We start from the raw sequence: 27,819 nt of genomic DNA on the forward strand, positions 1-27,819 counted from the left end.
AGGCAAGTTTCTTAACCTGGAGTATAAAAATGGCAGAAAAAAAGATACAAAAAATATGAGACACATATCAACCGTGCAAGACCTAACTTTACAATAACACTGGCCCCCTCATCAGGCTCTAATCTTGTTTCCGATCTAATCTAGAGGAAGGTCCTTCCTTCTGCTGTGAGAAGATATGTCAACACTGGGTCTGTAAGAATGTGGAGCTGTCAAGACTCTTGACCCTGGCTGTTACTGAGAAAAGGAAATAGACCCAAAAGACAAAAGAACAACATCCGCAGATCAGACAAAGAAGCTGATGTTTCTCAGAACAAAGGAGTGGTCGGACCTCAGCCTCACTGAGTGGGTTTGGGAAGAGTGGGATCGTGAGAAGCGGAACATGTAAACAACTTCTGAGACTGAACTTCACAGGCGTGGCTGCAGGAGCAAAGAGGAAAGGTCTGAGGAAGTTAATAATCCCTGAACCCGGAACAGTAGAAGCCATTGTTCTGCAGGAGGCAGTCTTAACTTTGTTTGCTTTTGAGGCTGAAACATTCATCCATTCATTGATTCAATCATTCATCTATTTATTTATTTTCTGTAACCTATTTATAGCTCAGGGTTGTGGTGGGTCCAGGGCCGAGGCAGATTTCACTGGGCGCAAAGCAGGAACATACCCTGGACAGGGCACTAGGCCACCACAGAGCATCACACACATTTATCTGGACTCTCTCACACGGACAGACACTTGAATAGCCAATCAACTGACCAGCATGTGTGTTTGGACTATGGAAGGAAACAGAAGCACCCAGAGTACCGCCATTGTGCCGCCCACATGCTGAAACATGAGTGAACAAGCTTGTGTGTCTCATCTCGTCACAGATCAAGATCAGATTCTTGTTTTTATTTCATTTTGTACATGTCCCAGCTTTCTTGGTAATGTGGTTCTAAAACCCTTTTCGGGAACACTCAAGACTCAAGAAAGGCACAAGACAGGAGAGTGTCAGCTGTCTCCTTTTTTTTAATATACCCAATTAAACGGATGTGTGGTTTTCCTGCTCCCTCCTGGCTTTCCTGCTTTCCTGGACTCCTTCATGTACCACCACTGACACTTCAGACTCCAGCGTCGCCTTCCAGCTTCTTGTGCCTTGTTTCTTAGATCTGCCACAACATCTTTACTCTTTCTTGCTCCCTCCTTCATCCTTGACTCCCATCTATTGCCAACAGATGAGGAAGCAGCGTGTAGAAGGGAAGTAACTTTGATAGAGGAAGAAAAAAAATCAGTGGAGAGAAATCGAGTAAGAGTTCTGCCACTACTTCCTCTTCCACTCCGTTACTCCTGTCCCAGCAGTGCCCTTAGTGTCATTTTACAAACAGGTAGGAGTAAGAAAATATAACGTATTTAAATTTAGTATGAAAATCAAGAGTTGTCTATTACAGCCTCCCTCCAACTAGCTCTAACCTGTAGCTCAGTAATCAATATGAACAGTTCTCTTTAACCCATTTTACAATAATGTTCACATTTTATTGGTAAATAAAAAACCAAATCTCCACATTTGTGGATCTTGGTTCTTAATTGATTTAAAACAGCTGAAACAGTCAAACAGTGATTTGTAACATAAAAAAAATAAGAGAAAACACTCTTGACAGGGGAAGGTCTAGGGAAATTTAGTCCTTCTGAGGAAATCAGAAATATATAAAAATATATAAAAATAGAAAAGCTAATAGTCCAAAAAATGTCCCTCCCTCTCTCATATAATCACAAGAGTGAGGCAATCTGAATGGCACGTGTGTGTGTGTGTGTGGGCTTGTGTTGGTTTTCCAAAAGCTCCTTTGGTTTTATTGCTCACTTCCGTCAGCTTGGTGAAGATGGTGGTGTCCGAATCACATCTAAAAAAAAAAAAAAACACAAACCAATAAAGATTTCAGAGCTGAACTGCAAGGTGTAGCTTTTCATTGCTTTGAACAAATTTAAATGCTTTGAAAAATTAATGAAATAATTAATTCTTTTCCTGAGACTGTGAGGTTATATAATTTATAAACACAGTTTTGGTTCTGCATGCGTTGAAATCAGACAAGAAGATATTTACCAGATAATGAACTTTGTGAGTAAATCATAATTTTTTTTTAAATTCCAGGTATTTTTGACTCAATGGTCACCAGTCAGAACACAGTAGCTCCAACACTGTAACCTCTAGGCATGCAGTGCTGAATATAAATCAGTTCCAAGAGCCTTCATGAGCTGTTTCAGCAGTGTGTGTGTGTGCGCGCATGTGTGTGTGTGTGTATAAGGATGATCTAAAATAAGCAGGACTCTGTTAATTCACTGAGAAATATAAGCCTAGAAATGCAGTGGCAGTAAGACGGGCAGAATGCAGTTACACCAAGTGAGCAAGTGAGAGAGGGAGCAGCACCTCTGTGAAGAGGAGGAGGACGAGTCGGTTTGATCAGGTTGCTTTGAGCTAATCCTTCCATTATCCACAAGAGGGAGCTAGAGCAGAACTCCATCTGGAAGAGAAGCACAAAGACAAGTTTCATATAACATATACAACTATTTTAATAAGTGTTGTCCCAAGTCCCAGTGAGTCCAAGAGTGAAATGTAGGTGCATTGGTGATTAAAAACCTTTGTATTTTTAAAGTATTAAAAAACATGACATGATATCAGTCCTCTAGATAAAAAATATAATGTATGTAAATGAGTAGCAGGAGGAAAGCAGATAGTTAAAAAAAGACTAGCGTGGGGATACACACTTGTCTATGTCTGTAATAATACATTGTGAAATATGTTGCCAGATTTGTAGAAGGTCCACTACATTGTCAGTGAATTTAATCAGAACGGAGGGTCTGAGGCCTCCCCCAAACTGGTAAAAGTGTAAAGTCTGAAGAATCCCTTGTTAAGGGAAGTCCATATCCACACTCCACCAGAGACAACAAAGATGCGACTGCAGTGAACTACTAGGGTCAAAATGTGCAAGCCCCTGCACACCCAACCAAACCAAACCCAGTACGGTGAAATCAAACCACACAAAAAAAGGCCAGTGACTGCTTCTGTGGCTTTTAAGTGTGGCCTTTGAGGAGTCCTGCTACAAAAGACAAAAACCAAGCAGCAATCTGAGCAAATAAAGAAATGACATGCTTGCACTAGCATTTGGAGTGGAATGTTTTTTGTAGGATTTATGAGGTTGCCTGTTCCAATCTGTGGAACATGGGGGTAAGAAACAGTGTTGCCTTCTCCCTCAAAATCAGCACCTGAAATTCAATCAATCAGTCAATAAAATTTTATTTATATAGCGCCTTTCACAACAGAAAGTTGTCACAAAGCAGCTTTACAGAGATCCGGTTCCAACTTCCTATGAGCAAGTCAAGAGAAACAGTGGCAAGGAAAAAGTCCCTCAGCACACGAGGAAGAAACCTTGGAAGTAACCAAGACTACGGATCGACACCGGAGAAACAACAGAGAACAGAACAGAAGTAAAAATGAACTGATGACAGATAAATGGATGGTCAGTGATTCTGTGGGAGGTAAAAGCAGGTGCAGAGTTAATCTGAGATAAATCAGCATCCACGCACAGCCAAGCATGATACTGTAGGTGAGACAAGGCCAGGATCTTGTACAGGAAGTTCCCTACAAATATCCCCCCTGGTACTGGGATGGATGTCTGCCATTCAAATGTATGTGTGTGTGTGTGTGCGCTCTGCCCCTAGGACACAGGCTTGAACATGAGTACAACCGATAACTCCAGTGCCTCAAAACTCCAACAACTCCTAAAGATTCATTAGTTATTTCACACAGAAGGACTGAATAGTAGTTTGATTGCCTGGGAAATGTTTGAAAAGACAGTGCTTTAAATGGCTGTCAGATGTTTTAAAACATTTGGGAAACTCTTTTCAAAAAATGTACAAGAAAACAAAATTAACTATTCTGCACAATTATGTTAGTCAGAGTCATACATGTGAAAAGTTATTAGGCACAGGAAACATAATTAACCTAATTAATTGGGTCTTAATATCGCTAATCACAATATTTGTCTCTAGAAAATCTTTTATTCACACCATGAAACAAGCTTGTGGGCTGAGACAACGTGCAGTATCACACAGAAATGTAACAGACAGGCACGCATGGTCTTCACTAACCTCAGACTCCAACATTCTCAACCTGCGATCATGATCTCGAATCTCTGACATCTGCTTCAGTATGTTTTCCACCCTAGAGACACACACAACATATCAAAAAAAGCCTCAGTATTGTCCATGTCTCCTGTTTTTGCGTAATAGGATCTGCCAACCCAAGTTTCCCCAAATGCAGTAAAAGAAACTAAGAATAAGGTCTGTTTCACGCATAATACCCTGCACAACATCAGCATCATAACTGCAAAAAAACGCATCGTAACCAGTGCAGTTTACATTCACTGACCAACGAGCTACCGTCTACAGCAGCTTTCAGGCTTTCTGATTTGAGTCTTTAAGAAGACCTAATGAAAGATTAGTATGCAATGTTTAGCTAGTGTCTCATTTCATTGTGGTTGTAAATTGTAGAATTTATTTTTGGACGTTTTTCTTCAGGTTCCATTGGTTTTCACAGTTTATTTCTGTGTATTGTCTGTGTGGTGCGTGTGGCCTAATTCTAAATGCCCCTGAGCTGTGTCTTTGAGCTGCTACTGGAAGCTGTGTGAACAATAACCTCTGAACAGGAACAGGTCTGAGGCAGAGGGTAAAACAGGACTGACTTTACAGAAGTGCGTTTGAGTCGCTCTGTGTCACTGTCCCGAAGTTTCTTGCTTTGATTCGACAGGAGATTCTCCTTCTGCACGGACTCCCATGTTTTCAGTCTGCTGGCCTTCCTGCCCTGGAGATCCAACACTGCAGAGAGAGTGGAGGAGTGACACAGAGGAGATGGACAAGCTGGATAACTATATCTGTGAGCGTGAAGATCCTCGGTGTAAACCTTGCATCAACATGTGATACGTATCTGACACATTTTGGCAAAATATATATGCAGTTTACACCAAGATACATCCCCAGTTTGATGAAGATTTATTCATTTTACTTATCCTTGTAACAGCAAATCCAAAACATATATCCTGTCTGATTTAATTCCTACTGTAACCATGGTTTCTTACCACTTAATAGCAGTATATTATATGCTGTCAAACACTGAACATTATTATATGCAGATACATAATACTCATCTCATTTACACTAACGTGTGTTAAATGGTTCCAAGATAAAAGTGTCAAAATGCTATAAAGGAAAAGCCAACAAACTGGACAGGAGTCACCCTCAGGGCTTACGTACTGAAATGTTTGATCTTGAGAGAAGGCACTTTGCGAAGGATCCTCTTGATGAAGAGATTCAGGTGGGAGATGATGATGAAGGGTGGAGCCAGACACGGCCGGGAATGATACTCCACTATCAGGTTGTACCTCTGGAATTTCCAGTGCACATCACTGTTTTCCTGAACTTTACTGAATGTGTAGCTGCACAGAGACAACCATTCAACACAAACATAAATCAGGTCATCACTAGTTAATAAAACTCCATAATCTCCACCAGATATCACATAGTATTACACTATAAAGACACTTATAGCAAAAAAGCTTCATACCTGAACATCGCAATGAGCAAGTTCAGTAACAACACATTAGTGACCAGGAGGTACACAGACAACAAGATGAGGACCAGCCAGTTAGCTTCAGATGTTGGACAGGGCTCTTCTCCTTCATGAATGAGGGTCACATTGTCTGTGCATGGTTTATCTTCTCTCTTCTGAGCTGTAAAGGCAGGTAACACAAACCAGGTTACCACTGTTAAAGAGCTCAAGCACAGGGGAAAATTATGGCATTAGTCTTGGACTAAACCTGAAGGTCAATGTTGTTTATTTGTCTTGTTTATTTGTGTTTATTTGTCACATACACAGCCATACACAGTTCAACTAGCAGTTACTCCTTTAAATAAAGATCTCATACACACCGTCTATTTCTTCCAGTGGTATATGCCCATAAATGTACAGGTATGGCCTGTAAAAGACTCTGCGAAACACCCAATAAGGTCGAGGGTCATAAGAGTACATCAAAGCCTGATTAGCCACGCCATACGCCAGCAACCACACTCCAAAGAAGAACAAGAAGAAGAACACGTCCTTCATCTGAGTGACAAAAGAAAACAGTAAAGTAAGGTAATGTACACAATATCTAATTGCCTCTGAATATCTTAACAAACTGAGTTGAGCACAATTCTCACCATTTTCCCAACCATGATTATTTTGGGCCCCAGGTTTTTGTTGATACCAAAGATATGAATGAGCCTCAGAGTGAAGACCATATAGTCCAGGCACATCACTGAACGCCCATAATCATACAAGCTAGGGATCATCCTGCAATACACACACACACACACACACGTGTGTAAGAATAGCACGTCCTACAAATTTTACTTATTTTTGGACTATTTGTTTACTCTGACAACACAAATTAAAGGTAAGGTTTGCTAGTTTTGTCATTGAAACCTAAATGTTTAGAGCATGATTCACTTTTACAGCACTGTCTTGATCTCAGGAGGGGTGGTGGTCTCCTGCCCACCTCCAGAAGTTACATAGTGCAGTGATAGCCAGTGATGGGCCAGGGGTAGCAATGGCAGAGGCCCGTTCTCCCTATTACAGGTCAGTGAAGCATCCGAATTATCTTAAAGTTGTCATTTAAAAAAAAAAAAAAGTGAGAGGTTTTCTGGAGACCACACTTTACAGTGATTTAAACACAGAATAGGGAGGGGCTCATTCTGTTAACACACTGTGTCAAACCCTTACTCTTTCACACACACATACACACAGACAGACAAATACACACCTGAAAATGAGACCAAGACAGAACAGAGAGATGGCTGTGAGGTCAAACTTATTCCATGTGTCCTGGATATATAATCTCAAACTCTGAGTCCAAGTCGTACACCCTGTAATAAAAGACTGAAAAAGAGAGAAGTCAATGTGTGTTTGTGTTTGTGTGTGTGTTTATGTGATATGTGTATATTTGAGATCATACCTGTCGAATTTCCTCGCAGAACAGAGTAAATACCCAGAAATACAACACAAACTCAACATGGGCGGGGCCATCTGGTGGAGGCTTGAATTCGACCAATAGAACGAAAGCAAAAATGAAGAGGAACAGGAAGTACATCACAACATTGCCAAGAAATGAGGTAACTGGCGCAAACCAGAACTGCCGCCATCTATGTACTATGAATGGATGTTGAGTGTGTTGGTGACTGGAAGTTTTTGATCCTGGAGAATAAGGACAAAATGAAGATTACAATAATACTTTATGTGTATTTATGTGTATTTCAGTTAGGTTTAAGGTTATGGTTAAAAGGCTTAAGTGCACTTGAGCAAGTCATCTAACATCCAATTGCTCCCCAGAAGCTGGGGATGGCTGCCCACTACTCTGTCTTTGTGTGTTTGTACCATAGACTCACTGTCCCTAGTGCACATGTGAGTTCACGGCCACCGATGGGTTAATGTGGAAGTTTATAAGAAAAATAAAGCTACTATTAATAAACAGGAATATTCTTCTAGTCATATTCAGCCTCATCTAGTACCTACAGTGCCTGCATTCCTAACACACTCTGGACTGCAGAGTTTAAAAACCTAATAAGAAAATTACAATCTTCCACCAAAGGAAATGTAAGTGATCCTAGGAGTTTACAGTAAGCGTGTGGTTTGGATGGAGTATAAAACTTCAATAGAACAATAAGATATAATGGAGGCCTTAGAAAACTTTAAATGTCATAAGCAGGATGCTGCATTTAGCACAGAACCTGACTGGAAGTAAGTGTAAACTGAATAAGACTGGAGAAATAAGCTTAACATTTTTTTTTATTCCTGACTGCTGCATTTCCCCCAAAACTCACACCCACCTTTATGAGCTTTTCTGGAAGTAGCATATTCTTCAGCTTCTTCTTCCCTGCAAAACATTTAAGATACCACTTTAATGCAAGTTAACAGGGGCCATGTAGACTCATAACAACTGATAGAAACCTATTTTAATATTTAAAATGTATATCTAAGTGTCATAAATGATGCTTGAATCAGTTGTTTATATGAAAATATTTTGACAACTGGTGCTTGTTGGAATAAGTCCTACGCATGCTAATGTAGGTTTACGTCAACGGTCACGAGAAGCTTATGTAGAAGTCATTTAGCCTTTAGACCCACAGTAAAGTGTTACCAAATCTGAACAAAGCTGATTTTGCTAGTCACTACACTGGGGTAAGATTTGTTATTGTGGCTCCTGGGCTCCTCTTGCAGAGTGTAATTCACTTTTACCACACTGTCCTGAAATCAAGGGGGGGTGGGAGGGACATAGTGCCTTACATAGTTACATAATGCAATTTCTGCATGTCTGAGCCTGGAGTAGCGACAACAGAAGCTTTATTTTCCTTATTACAGGTCAGTGAAGCATCACAATTATTTATAAAGCTGTAACTTAAGGTAAAATTAGTAACTAGTGTTGTTTTAAGCGGAGGACATTTGAAGGTGTAAAAATAGCATAAATCTTTATTACATTTGTGCGATATCTGAAAGAGAGAAAGGTGTGTTTTCCCCTCCTCCATCTATGTCTGCATCACTACCAGGACGGTCATCTTCAGGCTTATTGTCCCCCCTGAGAGAAAGTAGGAGAGCGAGGGCAATAAATGGAAAGAAAGTATATTCCACAGAGTAGAAAGCTGAAGCATAACATTTCTGTTCATTACATGTGTCTGGTGAGGTCTGCTGGAGACAAGGCTGCTGCTGCACGTGCACCCTCTAAGCTGTCTTTTTGTTGGACCTGTTGCTCCCTGAAGAAAAAGAGCAGAGTCAGCAAACACATGTTCAATATCACTGTAATATTCTCTTTTGTATTTTGTGTCTTATTTCTACTTTTTTGGTTGTTGCTATGTGTGAACACCATTGGCATAGTAACTCAATTCCATTGCACTCTGTGTGATGACACTAAAGGCATCTAAGTTTATTGTCACTGTCCAATGAAAAACATATATGAGAAGGAAAAAACCTTCAAATGTATTTAAATGATGTAGTAAAAAACAAAAATACATGATTCTTTGGACAGCAATGATATCCTACAGTTACAGTCTTGTGTTACAATAAAATTTTTGCTGCTATTGAAGATATCTGCTGGTTATGATTAATGTGTAGCACAGTGGAGGAAAAGGTAAGTGTTTTCTTTGTATTACTTTTAACGTTAGCTAACTTTACAAAATGCTCTGAGGTGTGTGTGTGGGAGGGGATGGGGGTGGGTCATATGAAGGTGGAGTGCAGAGTGTGGTAAAAAGAGGAGGAACTATGGGATGGATGCAAATAAATGTTCAAGTTTTAATAAAGTCTGGTGTTGTGTTTTATTAATACAAAGCAATACAATTCAGCAGTTAATGGGGAAAACATCTTTCTCTTTAATGAATCACATATCCAGTCAGGACTCATCCTCAAAATCACACACCCATAGATGGTGAAAGAGAACATATAGCCTCTGACCTGAAATTGATGAGGCTGGTGTAGATGAGAGGTGGCAGCAGGAAAGAGGCGACAAGTTTCCACACATCTGTCCTGCTGTCCATATCCCCCCACCAGATCTGAGAGAGCAGAGCCTGTCCAAACAGAGAATAGAAATTAATATATTTTCTTTCTGTTTACATGTATGTGGTTTGTGTCAGCTTCTTTTTAAAGACCCACAATAAATCCTCAGGTGTAGGGGCTCCCTCTTGTTCAGAAACTACTGCCTGCTAAAGGTGAGTAAAAGAAGACTCTGTTGAAATATTGTATATTCACCTGCACACCGTCATTGCTGAAGAAGAGACGGGCATCAGCTGCCACAGCCATCTGCAGACAGGTGACCCCTCCCCACACCGGTGAGGTTCTGATGAGCAGAGTGTAGGAGCGACTCTCACTGCTCTGGTAACAGGAACTGAACACATCTGCGGGACACAGGACACTTCACTCAGCCTTCAGTCCAATCATTTATAGGAAGCTAAATGTCCATAATGATGACCATGATTCAAAAATAATAGAAAAAGCTACGCCATTAACAATAATATATTTATTATCATCTCATATTTGAAACATTAAAAGATAACTTTACATTTTTATAAAATATCTAAAATATATCTTTGTGCCAGGTTTGGAACTTTAGCATCTTATAAAAAACAATTAACATCCAAAAATGTTGTGTGCAGTACAGTCTTCATGACTGTGCACAATCTTAGCTCTGTGCTGAACTCACCATGAGCCAGTGTCTCAAACCTGTCTGCCAACTCCTTCATGGACAGCTTGTCCTCCGTCTCATACTCCAGCTTTGACAACTCCCTCAGGATTCTACAGGCACTCAGAGCACTGAGAACAGACTCTCCTGCCTGAGAGAGAAAGTAAGAAGCCAAACGATGACTGTGTGTGAAACATCCATCAGACTGTGAGCAGGTACATGAGTTGAAAATGAAAGAGATATAACTGCCTAAGTGTTGGCCCTATCTTTAGAGGCTAACTAGTCTGAGAAAACACAACAGGCCCTGATCTCTGAGTGGGTAGGATGGTCCTCCTTTACCCATCACTCAGCAGGACAGTAGGCCAATGTAGGCATCTTTGAGCAAACCTATCAGAGCTGGGCAGTTAGTGTTTTTCTCAGATGGTGTTGAAATCTTCAGTGACTCTGTGTTTGCAGCGGTTTGAAAAGCTATAGTGAAGTTCACATGTCTCAAATCCAAAATAAGAAAGAAAAACTGGGGTGAAAGAATTGTTACCATCTCCCAGAAGTAGATGGCCATATCACTGCGATTCTGCAGAACAGCCCAAATAAAGAGTGAAACCCAGGGGTGGGCACATGGCAGTTTACCATATGGGCAATCATCTTCCTGCAGCTTATTCACATGCTTAAAGAGAGAGGGAGAGAGAGAGAGAGAGCGCACAGGTAAAATGGAGACAACACTAATATTAATGATAACTAATGTATTTTTTAAAACACAAAAACATTTACAACAATAAATATTGAAAAGCATATATCAAAATACCTAACAGACCTAAACTGAAATGTACATGACAACAACTAAACTGTGCAACTAAGTTGTATTTCTGATGAATTGGCCAGCAGGAACGTTTTAAGGTGTTTCTACTTTAATCAGTAGCACATAATGAGAGATGAATGATGCCAATATGAAAAAGCAAAGAACATGTCAATGTGTACAACGAAAAGTGTCTTCCGCATTTAACCCACAAACACAAACACACACACACACTAGTGATTGTGAACACATACCCAGCCATCCCCAGCAGCCTGGGAACAGTTGTGGGTTCAGTGCCGTGGTCAAGGGCCCCTGAGCCGTGGATTGAGGGAGGAGGACAGTGCTGTTCCTTCACTCCCATCACTCCCTAATTTTCCTGCTGGTCGTGGGACTCAAGCCAATGACCTTTCAGTCCTAAGGCCTCATCTCTAACCATTAGGCCACGGCTGCACACAATTTATGTATTTGTGAGTTAAACACTGTCAGGGAAGGTGTTGGCTCTGGCTTTGCTTTTTCTCTCCACATCAGGTGGGAGGTGTGATGGAGAGACATGGGTTTATTAGTTAATTTTATTTTGCCCGACTCACTGGTGCATGGTGACATAATCAAATAATCAAAATCTGAAGATTTTTTTAAACAAAATCATTACATTTTTGGAGAGGGCTACAGTAAGATAAAGGACTTTCATCCTTATAAGTGTATATGACAACGGACGTGATTTCAATTTTACAATTGAATAATAGTTTTTTGTTGTTACAAATACTGGGTCAATGTGCTCTGTGCTTAAAAGATAGACAATGTTTCAAGATTTGCTCAGTACCTTTGCAGCTCTCCTGTTGCTGACCTCTGGCTCCAGGTTGAGTGGACCGTAATAAAATGGCTGACATATTCCTCCAAAAATATCCCATAATAATCGAGAAACCTACAAACACAAAACATGGTCACTGTTCTGCCCATAACAATTAGAGGATATTCCTGTGGCCTCACATCAACACAGAACTATCATATCAGTGTTTATAGCCATGGCTTACTAATGTGCAACAACACTCCAACCAGGCTATTATTGTCTCAGTTTGTGAGATAAACTTTATTCAGAGAGACTCCTTTATGCTGAGCATTAGAGTCAAACACCACTCTTATCTGATTCAGTTTTCATGGAGGACAGCCTCCAAAACTGGTAAGAACAACAACCCTTCTTTAAGGTGACACTACCTAGAGACATGAGGCACTTAATACTGTCCTCCTGTTTCTGTGAAATGGCTAACATGGCCACTGCTACTGAACTTCATGACATGACGTTGATTAACCTTTCAGAATATATCCTCTAACTAGAACATTTCTAAAAGCCCAATACCTATAAATTGCCACTAGATGGTGTAAACATAACAGTCATGTCAGAAAAATAACAAATGACAAATGACCCCACATTATACAATGTCCTATAATCTGGTAAATAAACTTTTAGCAGTAAATGCAGCACTAGGATACTGTCTGCCCACCGATTGATGAAGTGCTTATAAAGCAGCTGAATGGATCATTGTTGAAAAGTTATCAGATTATTGTGTGAATATAGGCCACAGATTTATGCCCCTGTTGCCTCTTACCTCAAACAGACTGAGCCCCTTGGTAGGGGAGGGCCCTTTTAGGGGGATATTGTCATTTTCCTCTGAACTGTCAAGCAAGTGAGAGTGAGAAGCCCCTACAAGGCTTTGTCTCTCTCTCAGCCAGCGCTGCAGCAGTGAAAAGGCCAGACTACTCTCAGGGAGAGACTGATACAGACTCTCCAACCGCTGGTACGTCAGATACTCCAGAATATTCAGGCCACTCTCCATGAACAGACGCACAAACTGAGGCTTATTATTCACCAGGGCATCCGTCATACAGTTCTCCAGATCCTCATACTGAGAGAGAGAGAGAGAGAGAGGAGATGAAACGGTATAAAGCCAGATCTAATGTATAGTTGGAAAAGGTTTGTAAAAGGCTGAAATTTAGAAATTTTTTGCAAGCTGCAGTGTGTAATACCCACCACGACCCAGAACAGATGAAGCAGTCACAGAAAATTAACGAATAAATGAATAAAAAAAAATGAAAAAATATGAAAGCGCATTCCCTCTGACCTTCCACTGGATGTCACCACTGAACAGTTCACTCTTGGCGATGTCCACTCTGTTCCAGGCCACGGCTAATTTCAGCTCCTCCATGTACTCATGGGCTTCGCTGCTCCCCTGCTTACACGCTGGACAACACCATTACATTCAAACAGCCATTAAAACATACATCAATAAATTGTGGACCAAAACACATACTGAGATAGACTCTGAGGCTGTGATCTCACCTTTGACGAGGGCTTTCAGGATGACTGTGTCAAATTCATCAGGACCGTCCTGCTCCCCATCAAACACAGTGATCAATTGTCTGTTCTGATAGATACTTACAGTCTGGAGAGAGAGAGAGAGAGAGAGAGAGAGAGAGAGGAAAAGAGAGAAAGAACGTAAAGTGTATGTTCAGTGGCCGGATGACTTCCAGGACATCACAGACAAAATTTACATGCAGTTATTTTCTTATCAAGATACATCACTTTATCACTTTACACTACTCACTATTATATGTGTTTCATTGTTGACAGCAGCTATCCATGGGCTGCAGCTGACAGCACTGTGTAGAGTAGCCACCATACTGGGGACCTACCCATTTCTCGAACACACAACTCAGATAAAAACTGTGATGTTCCTGTTTTATTTTGTCTGTCAACACTTTTAGTCTTCATTTAAAATTAAAGAAATGTTAGTATGGTTCCCTGACCCAGTTATCCACATTCAAGTTTGTAAACAGAGCAGCTTTTCTGTGTCAGTAGAGGGGCTCCGGCTGCATCCCAAATAGCACCATACTCTCTACATAGTGCACATCACATATATTAAAACTAATAATAGTGCACCCAGGCAGTAATTAGACTCTAAATTCTGAAATTACACTCTAGGGTCCCAATATGGTGCTCATGCCAAAAAAATCATGTGACTGCAACCCATATATATTGATGTATAGTACGTATGTACATAATCAAAATGAATGTCACAGGTCAACAATTTTCCTCTATTTTGTTTTCTATTTTTAAATGGATAGCCATTTAATAAAAGGCATCTCACAATATCAGGAGTGTTTTTTAGTTCTGTTTCTCTATAAAGTGTGAGATTTTTGTCTCAGAAATAAAGCACACACACACACGGAGCTGTCCCTCTCACCCAGTCCACTAGTCTGTCCAGTGATTTCTCACTGGGGAAATATTTCTTGAGGATCTCCCTGATGCTGTCCCGGAGCCCAGCGATGGGGCTGTCTTTGCCCTCTCCGTCAGCAGGTGGCGCTTTGGGGTTCAGGTCACTCAGCAGCTCTGTGATCATATCTGCCGCCGAACCGGAACCACTCAGAACCAGCCACGGAATCGACTTCTTCAGAGAAATGTCCATTCTCTGATAGAACATGATTAATCAGAATAGTATATAAGCAATTGGTTTTATTTTGATAGAAACACACAACGAAGAATGGGTAGCATTGTACTGTTCATATGTTTCTGTGGGTTTTCAAGAGGCTTTGCTTTTGCAAGGCTGTCATTATGAATAAGAAGCTGTTCTTAATGCCTTCCCAGCTTACATAAAGGTTAAATTAAAAAAATAAAAATAAAAACTTTGACAAACCTTTAAAATTGAAGCCTCTCCAGAGATCAGCATACACAGCACTGGGATCTTAATGTTACCACTTCCTGTTTATGTGTTTACAGATGTATTTAAGATGTTTTTAGAGAAAACAGAAGATAATGTTAATAAAACAGAATAGTGATTAGACAGTAACTTAAAATTGGCAAAACAATAACTTGTCCAGAATGAATATCGTCAGCTTCAGTTTTTTTCTGTGTCTCACAAGCTGGAGTATACAAAGCTTGTGATTTCGGCAAGAAGACGACACCCAACTGATGCAGGAACACAGACCGTGTGTATGCTCTCACACTCTGACTAATAAAGCTGCAACAATGAAGCTGAATTTTGTCTTATTCTTAGTTTTAGAAAGCAATAAATGAAAAACAGGTTAAAATGGACTGCATAAAGTGACTCTGCCTCTCTCGGTGAATAAGATAGCTTTCCATCTCTCAGCAACATTGTACACAACCAGTTCATATATTATCATACAACAAAACAGGTCAGTTAGTGTTCTCCTCCGAATGTGTGTGGCTTTGTGGATGCACAAATGTTGGCACTCCATATGTCTCACAGGATGCATTTTGTGTCATAGTTAATGGGTAGAATTGGCAGTGACTAAACTTGAAAATAAAGAGGGTGAAACACTTTTATAGAAGACTTCTGAATTTTCTGGCCCTGCTGTCTGTCTCTCAGTGGCTCTGGGCCTCACCTAACCGTCCAGTGGGCAGTTGGGAAATGTGGTCCTCCAGGTTGGTGATGAAGTGTGTTTCTCCATCTCTGTAGCCTGTTCTTCCATCATCCACCAGGAGAAAGGCCTGGTAGTTACTGTCCAGATAGCACGAGTCCTGAGATGTATTCCAGACATAGTATCTTGCTGGGAAACTGCCCTGAAAACAGAAAGATAGAATGGAATACGAACTATGCCCATAGGAGTGATCAAAATTAATAAATTAACCCAATATGTAACGTTTCTAAACAATGTAAACTTACTTTGTAAACTGTTCACTCTGTCTTTGGGTGATTATCACTAGAGTTCAGTATTTAATTTCATTCATTCATTCATTTTCTGCAACCCTTATCCAGTGTTGGGTCCAGAGTCCTACCCGGAATCACTCGGCGTGAACACATCCTGGAGGGGGCACCAGTCCTTCGCAGGGTGACACACACACATTCACTCACACATATGGACACTTTGACTCTCTGTGAGTAGCCAATCCACCTACCAACATGTGTTTTAAGAAAATGAGAGGAAACCCGAGCACCTGGAGAAAACCCATGCGGACACGGGGCAAACACACCAAACTCCACATAAACAGTCACCCGGAGCAGAACTTGAACCCACAACCTCCAGGACCCAGGAGCTGTGTGACAGTGATGCTATCTGCTGCGCCACCATGCCACCCTATCATTAAATTTGTTTTGGAAAAATATTATAAATATAAAATAGGTAGATAATAGATAGTAATTGCCTATTCAGTCATATTTTGCATCATGGCTGAATCGCCATGAGGAATTCTGGATGCTCATTGTATTTCATTTTAAGATTTCAATGTTGGTTCTATGTTCTACAGCTATTTTAGGATTTTATACATCTTTATTAATCTTTACGGATTTATTTACAAAACTGATTTATCTTCTGTTTCCCAGAGAGAGAGAGAGAGAGAGAGAATGTTCAGTGCTCTACCTGTGGGTTAATGAGCTGTTGGCGGCTGGTGACCAGGCCCCAGGGAGCCACACCCAGAGCAACTACTTTACACTGAGAGGAAGAAGAAGCCGCAGCTACATGATCCCTTATTGCTTCACCTACACAGTGGCTGACACCTTCCCTCAGGCCCTGTGTAATTATCCACGCACCTGAAACACACACACACACACACACACACACATTTAAACACTCACGCACATACATATACTCGCTCACATTTAGGAAATGGTCCTCTGGGGCTACTATTCAGTGCTCTATACACAGGAAGCCAAAGATACCAGTTAGAGCATATCACCTGTGCTCTGAGCTGCTCGTACCAGGCCCTGTCTCAGCAGCTCTCTGAGCCAGCTCTTGACCTTTTCCTTGCCCACACCCCCCAATACAGAGACCACCAGGTTTGGAGCGGGTAGCCCCCATTGAGTCGTCAGAATTCTATACACAAGAGGAGCTGGGGTGTCACAGGACAGACGCAGGAACTGGGGACAAAAACAGATAAACAAACAAACATATGAACAACAAACAGTGAATTATTCATAAAGGACAACAATCAAAATAAAGCACTGAAGATTATTAGAGACCTGCCTTCCAGACCTTTATCCTCACAAAAGATTCACTAACTGTTCTTTAGGAAAGTATTATATTTCTCATTTAAAAAATCATAATCAGAACTTAAAGCCATTTGGTATGATTAGTAAAATTAAAAATTAATTGAATATACACTGATACATTTATACAAATTGTTGTGGGTACACCTTCAAACAAGTGATTTCTATGACTTTAAAGTGCACTCTTTGATGACCAAGACCCTTATCTGTGCACACACAGCTGGTATAATCTCCAAATAAACACAGTATTAAATGTGACTCCAAGAGTGTAACCAAGAAAATATTGGATAAGCAGTTGTCTAAAAATTTTTGAGCATGTGGCTAAAAACAAGTGAGGAATGTGCTGGTGTCTGAGCAAACTGAAACCTGAAGATTTGCAGAGTAAATATATTTAATTTTACAGTAAAGAACGGTAACTAGAGGCAGACAATCTCTCTCTCCTGCACATGTGCACACACACACTTTGCAGCCACACATGCCCAAACAAACACACACTTCACACTCAAACATGTCCTTAATAGTTTGTGCCTCGCCGCCATGTCCTGCTCTATTCATAGCACGTGAGAAAGTGAGTGACAGCACAACCTGAGTCAACTCTGAGAGCTCAGCAAAACATACATGGATATAACCAACACACTCAGGACTCCTTTAAAGTGCCCAGAGCACAGAAATCTGATTTCCGTTCACTTGATTTTAGGTGAATGCTATATGTAAACCTTAAGATGTCAATCCACCAATCACTCCACAGCCCACATATGGAAATTAAGCTGCAACAAAAGCCTGTTTTGAATTTACCAGGGGGAATTTAAATGCACAGGACACCTTTAAATATGACCCTTTAATTTGACTGCAGCATTCCTGTCAAACAATTTCCTGTTACACTGAGGCAGAGTGCTTTCTGTAGCAAAATATCTAGAGTAAAAAGTACGAAAAATCTACTTAATGCAATGACCTGAATGTGCAGGTCATTTTTCCACGTGTTCTGGATGCTTTCAGTCTAACTAAGTTTTTTCCACATTTCAGCCCAGACTGCTTTTTAAATGAAGCCCAATATGGGGGGCCAATAAGGACAGACATCATTTACACAGAGGCACAGTAGCAAAACCAGCTTGTTTAATTATGTGGAATAACAAGAGGGTGGAAACAATATAGCAATAAACAGCTCAAAGTTCTGAGAAGTTCTCTAACTGAAGGGGTTCCCACACAGTAGCAACAAATACTGAACACATGTTTAATAACTGAATTTAGTATGATGATGTAAATTGGCCTCATTTGCCATTTTTAACTTGTGCTGATAGAGCTAAAGCAGTGTGCTCGAGACTAGAAGTGGGCAAAGCTCCTTCTGGTGGTCCAAAAGGTTTATTGCAAGGGGGAGCCAGTGGTCTTTAATGGGCTATAGTGATACCTTAATTTAAAATGCAATTAAAAACAAACAAACAAAAACACACACATTTTGCCCTTTGCCCCAAATGAAATTAATATGAATAATATATTATATTTATATAGTTCCTTGGGGTATATATATATATATATATATATATATATATATATATATATATATATATATATATATATATATATATATAAATATATATTCATTCATTCATTATCTGTAACCGCTTATCCAATTCAGGGTCGCGGTGGATCCAGAGCCTACCTGGAATCATTGGGCGCAAGGCAGGAACACACACTGGAGGGGGCGCCAGTCCTTCACAGGGCAACACAGACACACATACATTCACTCACACACTCACACCTACGGACACTTTTGAGTCGCTAATCCACCTGCAACGTGTGTTTTTTTTTTTTTTTTGGACTGTGGGAGGAAACTGGAGCACCCAGAGGAAACCCACGTGGACACAGGGAGAACACACCAACTCCTCACAGACAGTCACCCAGAGCGGGAATCGAATCAAACCCACCAGCCCCTGGAGCTGTGTGACTGTGACACTACCTGCTGCGCCACCGTGCTGCCCTATATATGTATGTGTGTGTGTGTGTGTGTGTATGCATGGGGGTGTGTGAAGGCCTACATGACTCTGCCTGCGGCTGGCCCCAGTGAACTCCAGCTCCCCGAAGGCATCAGTGGGATACTCCGAAGTGTGAATGGCTGTGTCCCACTGACTGAGCACCATGGAGCCAAAATTATCCTCCGTGGCTACAGAGCTGTGATCCGAGCGCTTACCTCCACACTGACAGTGCTCTCCATTACTGCAGACACACACACACGCACACACACACACACACACACACACACACAATAAGAAAATATAAAGTCATCACTGCTTCACTAATTAGCATTTTCCTTGCATTTTCCTAGCTAAATGAAGAATAATTGTGCAGTAAAATGTGTGGTGTGTTCAGTGCAGAGGATGTGTGAAAATCATGTTCACTATGACAACATATCAAGATCCCAGCTTAGTATCATGCACAAAAATCATCAGACACTATCCTTGTATTTCAACATCATTGATGTCCATTTGAAAATGATCTGCAGAATTAAGATTTCATATTAAACACAGCCTAGAGTTTCACACATTTTCGGGATATGGAGAGGATGGAGTGTAAATCAGTGCAGCACATTCCTAAACAGTACAGTGTTTGAGACAAGTGGGGTCATGTTTCAGTCTTTCCTATCACACTCAAACACCAACAGCCAAGAGACTCTGACGAGACTGAACACATCTACACACCTGAGTGCTTCCTCCAAAAACGTCGTACACACTCTCTTCTTTATGACTTTTGGGATCCAGCTCTGCAAAAGAGAACAGTAGAAGGTTCCATAATGCTGTGATATACAAACTAACCCTATAAATATTAATAACCAACAGATTTACTGCAGCTGGACCAAATAAAGATCCAGATGAGCTTTCGCCACCGATGGGGTGCATCAAGATGCAACACATACATATATATATATATATATATATATATATATATATATATATATTTTTTTTTTTTTTTAACGTTACATTTGTATAGCACCTTTCTAGAATCCCAAGGACGTTTTACAATCAACATTCAATCCACACACACTGTAGAGAAGTGGCAGACAGTGTACTCTTAACCAGGAATGACTGGCCACCTGGAGGACTGCATCAGGCACTAGGGTTTCACACAGGAGAGAGCGTCAATCCATATCTGGGCACACACACATTCACTCACACATACAGACATTCATTCACATACACATTCATTCACTCACACACCAGGACAGTCCTGACAGAAGCCAATTAACCTAACCTCCATGTTTTTGGACTGTGGGAGGAAACCAGAGACCCCGGAGGAAACCCACGCTGACACGGGGAGAACATGGAAACTCCACCCAGATGGGACTTGAACCCAAGACCCCAGCGCTGAGAGGCGAACGTGCTAACCACTAAGCCGTCCCATACTAAATGGATTTTAAACCACATCAAGGATTCATTTCCCTTAAGCCTGACCCGGTCTGCAAGATAATCAAGCCCCATTAGATCTCTGGGTGATCTTAAATGACGACCACTCCAGAACATCCTGTTGTGTACAGCGACTAAAATCCAATCTTTAATCTTTCAATACACCTTCAGTCCAGTTAGAGCTTCCCCAGTTTTGATTCATAAATTTTAACGTTCAGTTTTTACAGCTCTGTATCCAGTGTGTGGTGAACGCAAATTGTTGACATCATGTAAGCAGTCACATCGTGTGTGTATGTACAGAGTGAACCAAAAGTTGCAGGTCACTGTTTTATCTAAATACCCCAGCATGTAATGGAGTGTCCTGTGACTTTTGACTGAACCTATATATATATATAAGGTTTGTATTTCACCTCAGTATGCTGTTGTAGTGTGTATAAGTGTTAATAAGCAGAAAACACATCATCTTGCTTTTGTCGTTTTTTTTTTTTTATGTAAAATGTTAACAATGTTTTTCTGTAAATAAAGCACACAGAGATCCTAGAGAAAACCCATTATGTTGAAGCTGCAAAAAAAATCCTGAAGTGAAGTTTTTAGAATCTAAACCACTGGATTAGATGAGCAGTTATTCAGTTTGTTTTTAGCCCTGGAGACACAGGTGGTGTAAGGAGAAACAGAGTGCAGAATTGAACACTGTGCTTATACAGATTTAAAAATGGGAGGAACCCAGAGGCAACCAACACAGACACAGAGAGAACACAAACTCCTCAAAGTCCCCGAGACCCTGGAGCTGTGTGGCAGTGACACGACCTGCAGCGCCACTATGCCATACACTACATACACAATTACTATGACTAGGTGAAAGTGCAGTAGGCGAGTGTAAACATGAAGTAGGTAGAGGTGGGAGTATAAATAGTAACCATTATGCAATTAGATAACTATACTACACAATATTATAATATTACTGTAATAATGCTGGGGGTGTGAGAGTTCAAGAAGTGAGGGAAGGAGGTAAGTGCAGGAGACGTTAATAACAATAACCAAACAGAAACTAAACAGAGGGAATCTAAACACTAGGGCAAAACACAGAGGCTAAAGAGCTAAACACAAAGGACCAGGCTAAACTATAAACAGGGCTAAACACTAAACATGACTAAACAAGGACTCTAAACATTAAACAAGGACTATACAGAAGAAAGGAACTAAACACAGAGCACTGCTAAGGACCAGTGACATCAAGCACAGACCACAAACAAACAATAACCCACCAACAGGAAACACTGACAAGGACTATATAAAGACAACACCAACAAGAAACACCTGGGCTCTAATTAAGACACATGACACTAGAAACACAAGGGAAGGGTATGACACATGACCAGGGAACAAGCAGGAAGCAGACACAAGACAGGGGGAACAGTCACATGACAAGGGGAGCACAAACAAGAAACAATACAGAACACAAAACTAAGGACATTACAATATACAACATGATCATATGACGCAGAGTCCTTAGCAGCAGGAGGTGAGATGAATTGTTAAACATGCTGAAGGTGTCAGGTGTCAGTTGGGCTTGTTCAGCACCCTGACGGCCTGTGGGTAGAAGCTCTTCTTTAACCTGCTTCTGAACGGGATGCTGTGATAACATCTTCTCGGTGGCAGCCTGGTAAACATGGGTGGCTGGGTGGTTGCAGTGCCTTTGTCATTTTGTGTGCCTTCCTCAGCCATTATTACTAGTGGATGTTCTGAAGGGAGGAAAGGTTGCTGTGAATGAGGAACTCTGCGGTTTGACCAATCTCTGGAGTGCTATCCTATCACAGAGGAAGCAACTCCAGTACCAGACACTGATGGAGCCAGTCAGGATGCTCTCTAAGGTTCTCCTGTAGAAGCTGGTCAAGGCATATGGGGAAGAAAATTCTGTAGGAAGTAGAGTTGTTGATTAGTAAATTTCACTACTGTGTTTAGTACTGCGTTTTGACCTCCAGTGTGACAGTCGTCTGATGATGACTATGATGCTGGTCCTCTTGAAGCATGTAACAATCACAGATATCACTAAAAAACTCGGCTATTTTCCTGACACAAGCTTTGAGGACACGGCTGTGGATGCCATCAAAACCTAGAGCCTTGCATGGGTTGGCAGGTTTGAAGAATCTTCTTGTAGGGAGGCAGAGCATTCTACATCACAGCATGTCACACCTTTGATGACCATGAGAGCACACATCACTCCACATGTGCTTTAGATCAGTTTCAAGATTCCACCTTGTCTTTGTAGTGTCTCTTTGCTGTCTTGATGATTCTCAGGAGCATGTATCTGGCTTTCCTCTAAGCCACAGGGTCCTAAAAATTGTACGCTGCAGCTTGAGCCCTGCATTCAGCCCTGGTGCCTACCTTGTCCCAGAGATTCTGATTTGGAAGGACTTCTTGACAAAGAATTTAGGAAGAATGCCTTCAGGGCACATCTTATTGTAGTCAGTGAGAGTTGGTTTATTTACTGGTGTCTGTGTCTGCGGCAGTGTGACGATAGCCTCCTCCTTCCAATATTGCACTCTTCTAGGAACTAGTATTTCCAGCTCAAGCCTTTGTTTGTAAGCAGTCTTCCCCAAAGGCAATATGGGGGAAGTGTTTGTAACCATCCTGTTATGTGTGAGTCTTTTCCTCTTGTGTGGAGAAATTAATGTGTTGGTAATAAATGTGTTGGTAATCTTTATTTAGAGTTGTCACCCAGAAGAAGTCCCTGTCCACAACAAAATCATCACCTTGATGAGAATTCAATAGTTTGATGGTTTCACACAATGCACAAGCTTTCTCTGCCTGAGGGGGAATGAAGCCCACTGTTAGAATGGCAATACTGAATTCCTGGGGGGAGAAAAAAAGGACAGATTTGTGGCTATGGAGTTCAATGTCTGGAGAGCAGTTTTCAGCAACTACAGAAACTTCTCTGCCCCATCGAGAGTTCAGCAAAACATAAACAATGCTATCTGTCAGAGTCTGTTGTCCTGTCATAGCTGTTTAGGGGAATCCTGCTTTTGTAATTCCATGGTCTGGTAAAAAAAAAGGTCCAGCTACGTCTTTGTGAATTGACATTTGTGCATAGAATAGTTAGAGAGCAATAGAGAAACACAATCCTGAACACAATCCCAGTGCATCTCCCTCTCTTGTGCTTCTTTCTTGGAAACAAATGGGCAGCAGCAAAGCAAAGAGACAACTGCTGTACAACCTCCCATGTGTGGCACCTGCACTGTCCATTTAATGTAGTGGTCAGTGATCTGATGGTCAGAAGTGTGTGGCGACCATAATCCAGAGAGAACAAACAGCAAAACAGCACAAAGATTTGTAAAGTTTACCCAAGCTCTCGCTAGTGCAGACTTCAGTAAAACACCACAAAAGTGTAATAAACACTTCTTTAATTTTATCTTTGGACACACACCCAGACCATGCTGCTATCTGAGCGCTGCACAGTGAAGACAAAAGAGGAAAGGTAATCATAACCAAAGGGCAAAATACTTTTCTTTAAACTCTGTGTTTTTAAGTTCCTAAAGGGTTTTTAGTTTTGATCTATGTTTCTATTTGAAGCATTAACTGTATCTTTACATGAGACGTAGCGGCAGGGCCAAATTATTTGGGGAAAATATCTAATCGTGATGTTTCTGACCAATACTGTGATAGTGATTAATATTGTAACTATTTTCTGTTAATTATAGTCCAGGCTTGATTCTGTGACCAAGAAGAACAAGCAGATGTAGCTTTAATTTTGAACAATGTATGTAGGGTGCTATATTGGCATAATCATTATTATATAGAACTTTACTGTGCGAGTTAAAACATGTTAAATGTGCAGTGAACTTTAAATATGACATCATGCTCTAAAACGAGTCACAATTCAACAGGAGTGGTGATTCCAAAAGACACAATGATGGTAGGATTATGTTTCCCAGCAAATTAATCACAACATGCCCATTCGTCTTGAAGGAACTATATGGACAAAGGTCTGTGAACATCTGCGTAACCATCTCTTCTTGAGTAGATTTTAACCCTTAATTTAATGGATTTTAACACATTCCCAGAGTAATAAGACAAGAACCTCACACCCGGAGCGCCTAGAAATGTTCAACACAGCGGATATCACTGAAAACAAAAAGGATTGTTTTTTATTATGATTATTAATTTAAATAATAGTGAAGTTCTGCATTTCCTCTCTCTCATTTTGTATTCAAGTTTTTAGGTTTTTCCACATACTTTATATCAGATCAACTCTATTGGTGCAACAGGTTTATTAAAATGATGTGGTACAATTAAAAATAATAAGCTGATTTTCAACATCTGCATTAAAAGCTGAAACAGCTTCACCCCCTCTGTCATAAACATGCTCCCATTACACAGGATGTAAACATTGCGCGGTGGCTTCTTTTGCAGCGTGTTTTAAAGCAAGGGTGAAGACATCACATGCTTCCTATGACACACAAGAAACTCCGCCTCTTCTTTTCAAACTGCGGCAGAATTCAAGTTCAAAACGCTTGGAAGAGAACGCTAACCACATTTAGTTATTTAAATGCAAGAATTTTACTGAGTGATGCGGAGAGGGAGGGTCGTCATTATCTCCACAGCGAGAGTGGACAATTATTCTGTCTTGGACTTGATGTGTTGATATTTTATTTCTCTACAGAGAACACACTTTTAACGCACACACTTGGTTTATTTGTTAAATTTAACAAATTGAGTGAAAAATAAAACTGAAAAAAATGTCAGGTTTAATATTTTATAGTGTGTTTAGCTCTGTATATTTAGAAATAGTACAGTAAAATGCCACTTTGAAATATGTTCCCTAAAATGAAGACTTGTTCATTTTAGGTCATAAAAACAGTGTCATAAAAAAATAATAATAATGGGACTCACTCAACACTTTTTTACCTCATGATTCTCTGGCTCAAAACTTCCTACAGACACAGTTCTTTACATTTTAAGCCATTATCAATCAATTTAATCTATTTTTCGCTGGAAAACTTCCTCAAACCAGAAATGACCCCCTCACTGTCTCCAGTTCGGCTCCAGGTCCGAGTAACGGTGTGAAATAAATAAATGAAGCTCACACAGCTAGCTCTCCATTCTGTCGAGTTAAAATCAATGAATAAATGACTGACCTGGTCTTTCTCTTTCTTTTCCGCTCCATTTCTGTTGCCCTCGCTCTGTTTCTCTGCCATTGTCTCTCTGTCCACGTCCTCTTTCTGTGTTTCTGGACTTCTGTCTCTTTCTCTGAGGGAGAGAACTCAGGAGCATCGACTCTCCTCAGCCATCGGCTTCCTCTCCACAGACTCTCAGACTGAAGCCACGCCACTTCTAGCTTCACCTGTCCAGCGTCCGGGCACCTTCCACACAATCAGGCCACGCCCAGTGAAGTTGGACGGGGCAGGTCTGAAGAGAACTGGATTGTTTATTTTTTTTTAAGGCGGGACGTAAGAGTGATAAGGCAAATCGAAGCATTTTCTTAAGTGTTTGTCTAAAGTCAGACTCTTTGAGACAGCGTTTGTGAGTGTGTGTGAGAGTGTGTTTGCTAGAGGTGAGCGATACCAAGTAAATACAGGGCCAGTATCGCTGATATCGACACCGGTACCGCTACTCTTCGCCACATGACGGTGCAACAGCAAAAGACGGGTGGGTGGGTGGGTGGGGGTTGGGGGGTCAATACCAGCGTTGGTATCGATGTTATCGATATTTGGATCGGTCCGCCCACCTCTAGGGTTCGCATGGGCAACTTAACAGAAACCGTGACTCAGTAGTTTCATTTCCTCTTTGTGGGTAGGAATCTGCAAGACAAGACAACCCACACCAGACATAAATATGATTTAGATCGCGTGTGAATGAGCTTTTATTACTCAAACGTATATGTAAAAAAAATGCAGTTTAAGTAGATGAATTTACTCCTTAAAATACTTAATGTCTAGGATTTTACTAGAGGTTGGAACATTTCTGTGAGGATCTAATGGCATTCTGCCACAAGAACAATAATAAAGTCAGGTAATAGTGTAGGAATTGCTCTGGATCTCATCTGCAGCCCATCTAATATGTATTAAATGGAGCTTTTTTCCCTACTGCTCTAGAGACCTTGACATTGGGCATTGTGACCATGGCCAGGGGTGCAGCTGCTTCACAGCATGACATTTCATTATATGCTTTAAATGGAGATTATACACCTTGCTCAGCTGCAGCTTACTTCTGACAGTGGATGGCTACTAATGTTTGGACATTTGTGTCAGTTTAGTGCCGTGGTCATCCTGGTCCAATAGGAAGAAAGCTAGTATTAAGTGTATCATATAAAGTGACTGTATTTTACTCACATGCTGCCCCATGTGTCATCACTCACGTTGCAAGACACACAAGGTGTTAGTGGGTGTGTTCAGGCATTAAATTAGAGCATCAGTGAAGACAGGCCCAATGTAGCGTTAGATGAAAAGCATAACCCATGTCTAAATTAGAAGTTTATTTACGTAAGTCTTTGTTATTGCTCAAGAATTTCCAGCACCTTTGGTGATCACTTTTACACAGACCCGTAGGACCAGTCATTCTGGTTCTGAGTTCAGTCTTAGTTGTGGATACCACATCCAGGAAAAAGATTCTCAGATACACAAATGAATAGATGCTCACTTTGTTGTAATACACAATGGGAACTGGAAACTGAAGGCTGATCAAGTTGCAGGAGGGTCCTGTGGTTGTGCAGCTGACAGAAATTCACAAGGTCACACTATGATATCAGGTGAATAATCACAAGGAAACTGGACCAATGCTCTAGAGAAAACGTCAACACGTACAAGTCATCCTTCATTTGTTTAGCATCTAGTCAAAGTGACTATCAAGTACAAAGTGTTTTAGGATCAGATTAAATAATAATATCAGAGCCTGTCGCAAACACACTCATTCTTTCTGTTTAGATTTTAATCACCAACTAATCAAATCTTCAGTTCAGTCTATCCATGCTCTACGGAAAAAGTCGAAGGCATGTCCCTGAGACTAAGACCCGCACTAATTTTTCAGCCTGTTATACACACACCATAAAGTGTTTAAAGAAATAGGTAAACTTTTGTCATCATACCCTTCAGGGCTTCTGTAATGCTCTGCGTAGACACTTTCATAGCAACAGTTGCTAAGTTGAAAAAGCTGTTATGAAGGTATTGAACCTGCAGCCATTTTTGTTTAGAGTAAATACAAAGTTTAAAAGGTTACAGCTGTCACTCATTCATTTTTCATTAGGGATACCTTTGACTTTGTTACAGACCCCTGGACAGTAAATCAGAACCATACTTAATAATTTCAGGTAGGCTCCAGACCCAGAAGAGGATGAAGCTCTTGAGATGGGATGAGCGAGCCAAACATGGGTGTGGCATAAGCCAGAAACTTCTGTGAGGTGCTGGAAGTGGGA

At 40.8% G+C, this 27,819-nt stretch overlaps 1 protein-coding gene across 2 annotated transcripts; it reads right to left on the minus strand.

Annotated features, from left to right (window-relative positions):
- Positions 1 to 506: 506 nt before the first annotated feature.
- On the minus strand, positions 507 to 27,766 carry LOC136665360 (transient receptor potential cation channel subfamily M member 4-like). Of its 2 annotated transcripts, none has more exons than XM_066642948.1 (29): positions 27,702 to 27,766; positions 19,710 to 19,771; positions 19,050 to 19,227; positions 16,707 to 16,887; positions 16,391 to 16,560; positions 15,416 to 15,593; positions 14,707 to 14,771; positions 14,257 to 14,481; positions 13,353 to 13,455; positions 13,135 to 13,253; positions 12,622 to 12,918; positions 11,838 to 11,939; positions 10,760 to 10,888; positions 10,246 to 10,375; positions 9,795 to 9,940; positions 9,501 to 9,613; positions 8,723 to 8,806; positions 8,533 to 8,631; positions 7,886 to 7,932; positions 7,015 to 7,253; positions 6,823 to 6,938; positions 6,221 to 6,353; positions 5,951 to 6,125; positions 5,586 to 5,751; positions 5,276 to 5,457; positions 4,708 to 4,840; positions 4,115 to 4,187; positions 2,394 to 2,487; positions 507 to 1,869 (listed from the first exon to the last, which is right to left on the minus strand). In XM_066642948.1, the coding sequence occupies exons 3-29, from the start codon at positions 19,149 to 19,151 to the stop codon at positions 1,835 to 1,837; spliced, it is 3,636 nt and encodes a 1,211-aa protein (XP_066499045.1). In that variant the 5' UTR covers positions 19,152 to 19,227; positions 19,710 to 19,771; positions 27,702 to 27,766; the 3' UTR covers positions 507 to 1,834. The 2 variants fall into 2 exon arrangements, with proteins under 2 accessions (XP_066499045.1, XP_066499044.1); XM_066642947.1 differs by lacking the exon at positions 27,702 to 27,766 and adding an exon at positions 25,547 to 25,730.
- Between the last annotated feature and the right edge of the window lie 53 nt (positions 27,767 to 27,819).

The sequence above is a fragment of the Hoplias malabaricus genome, chromosome 13, assembly GCF_029633855.1.
Source record: "Hoplias malabaricus isolate fHopMal1 chromosome 13, fHopMal1.hap1, whole genome shotgun sequence".
In the NCBI taxonomy this organism is placed as follows: Eukaryota; Metazoa; Chordata; class Actinopteri; order Characiformes; family Erythrinidae; genus Hoplias; species Hoplias malabaricus.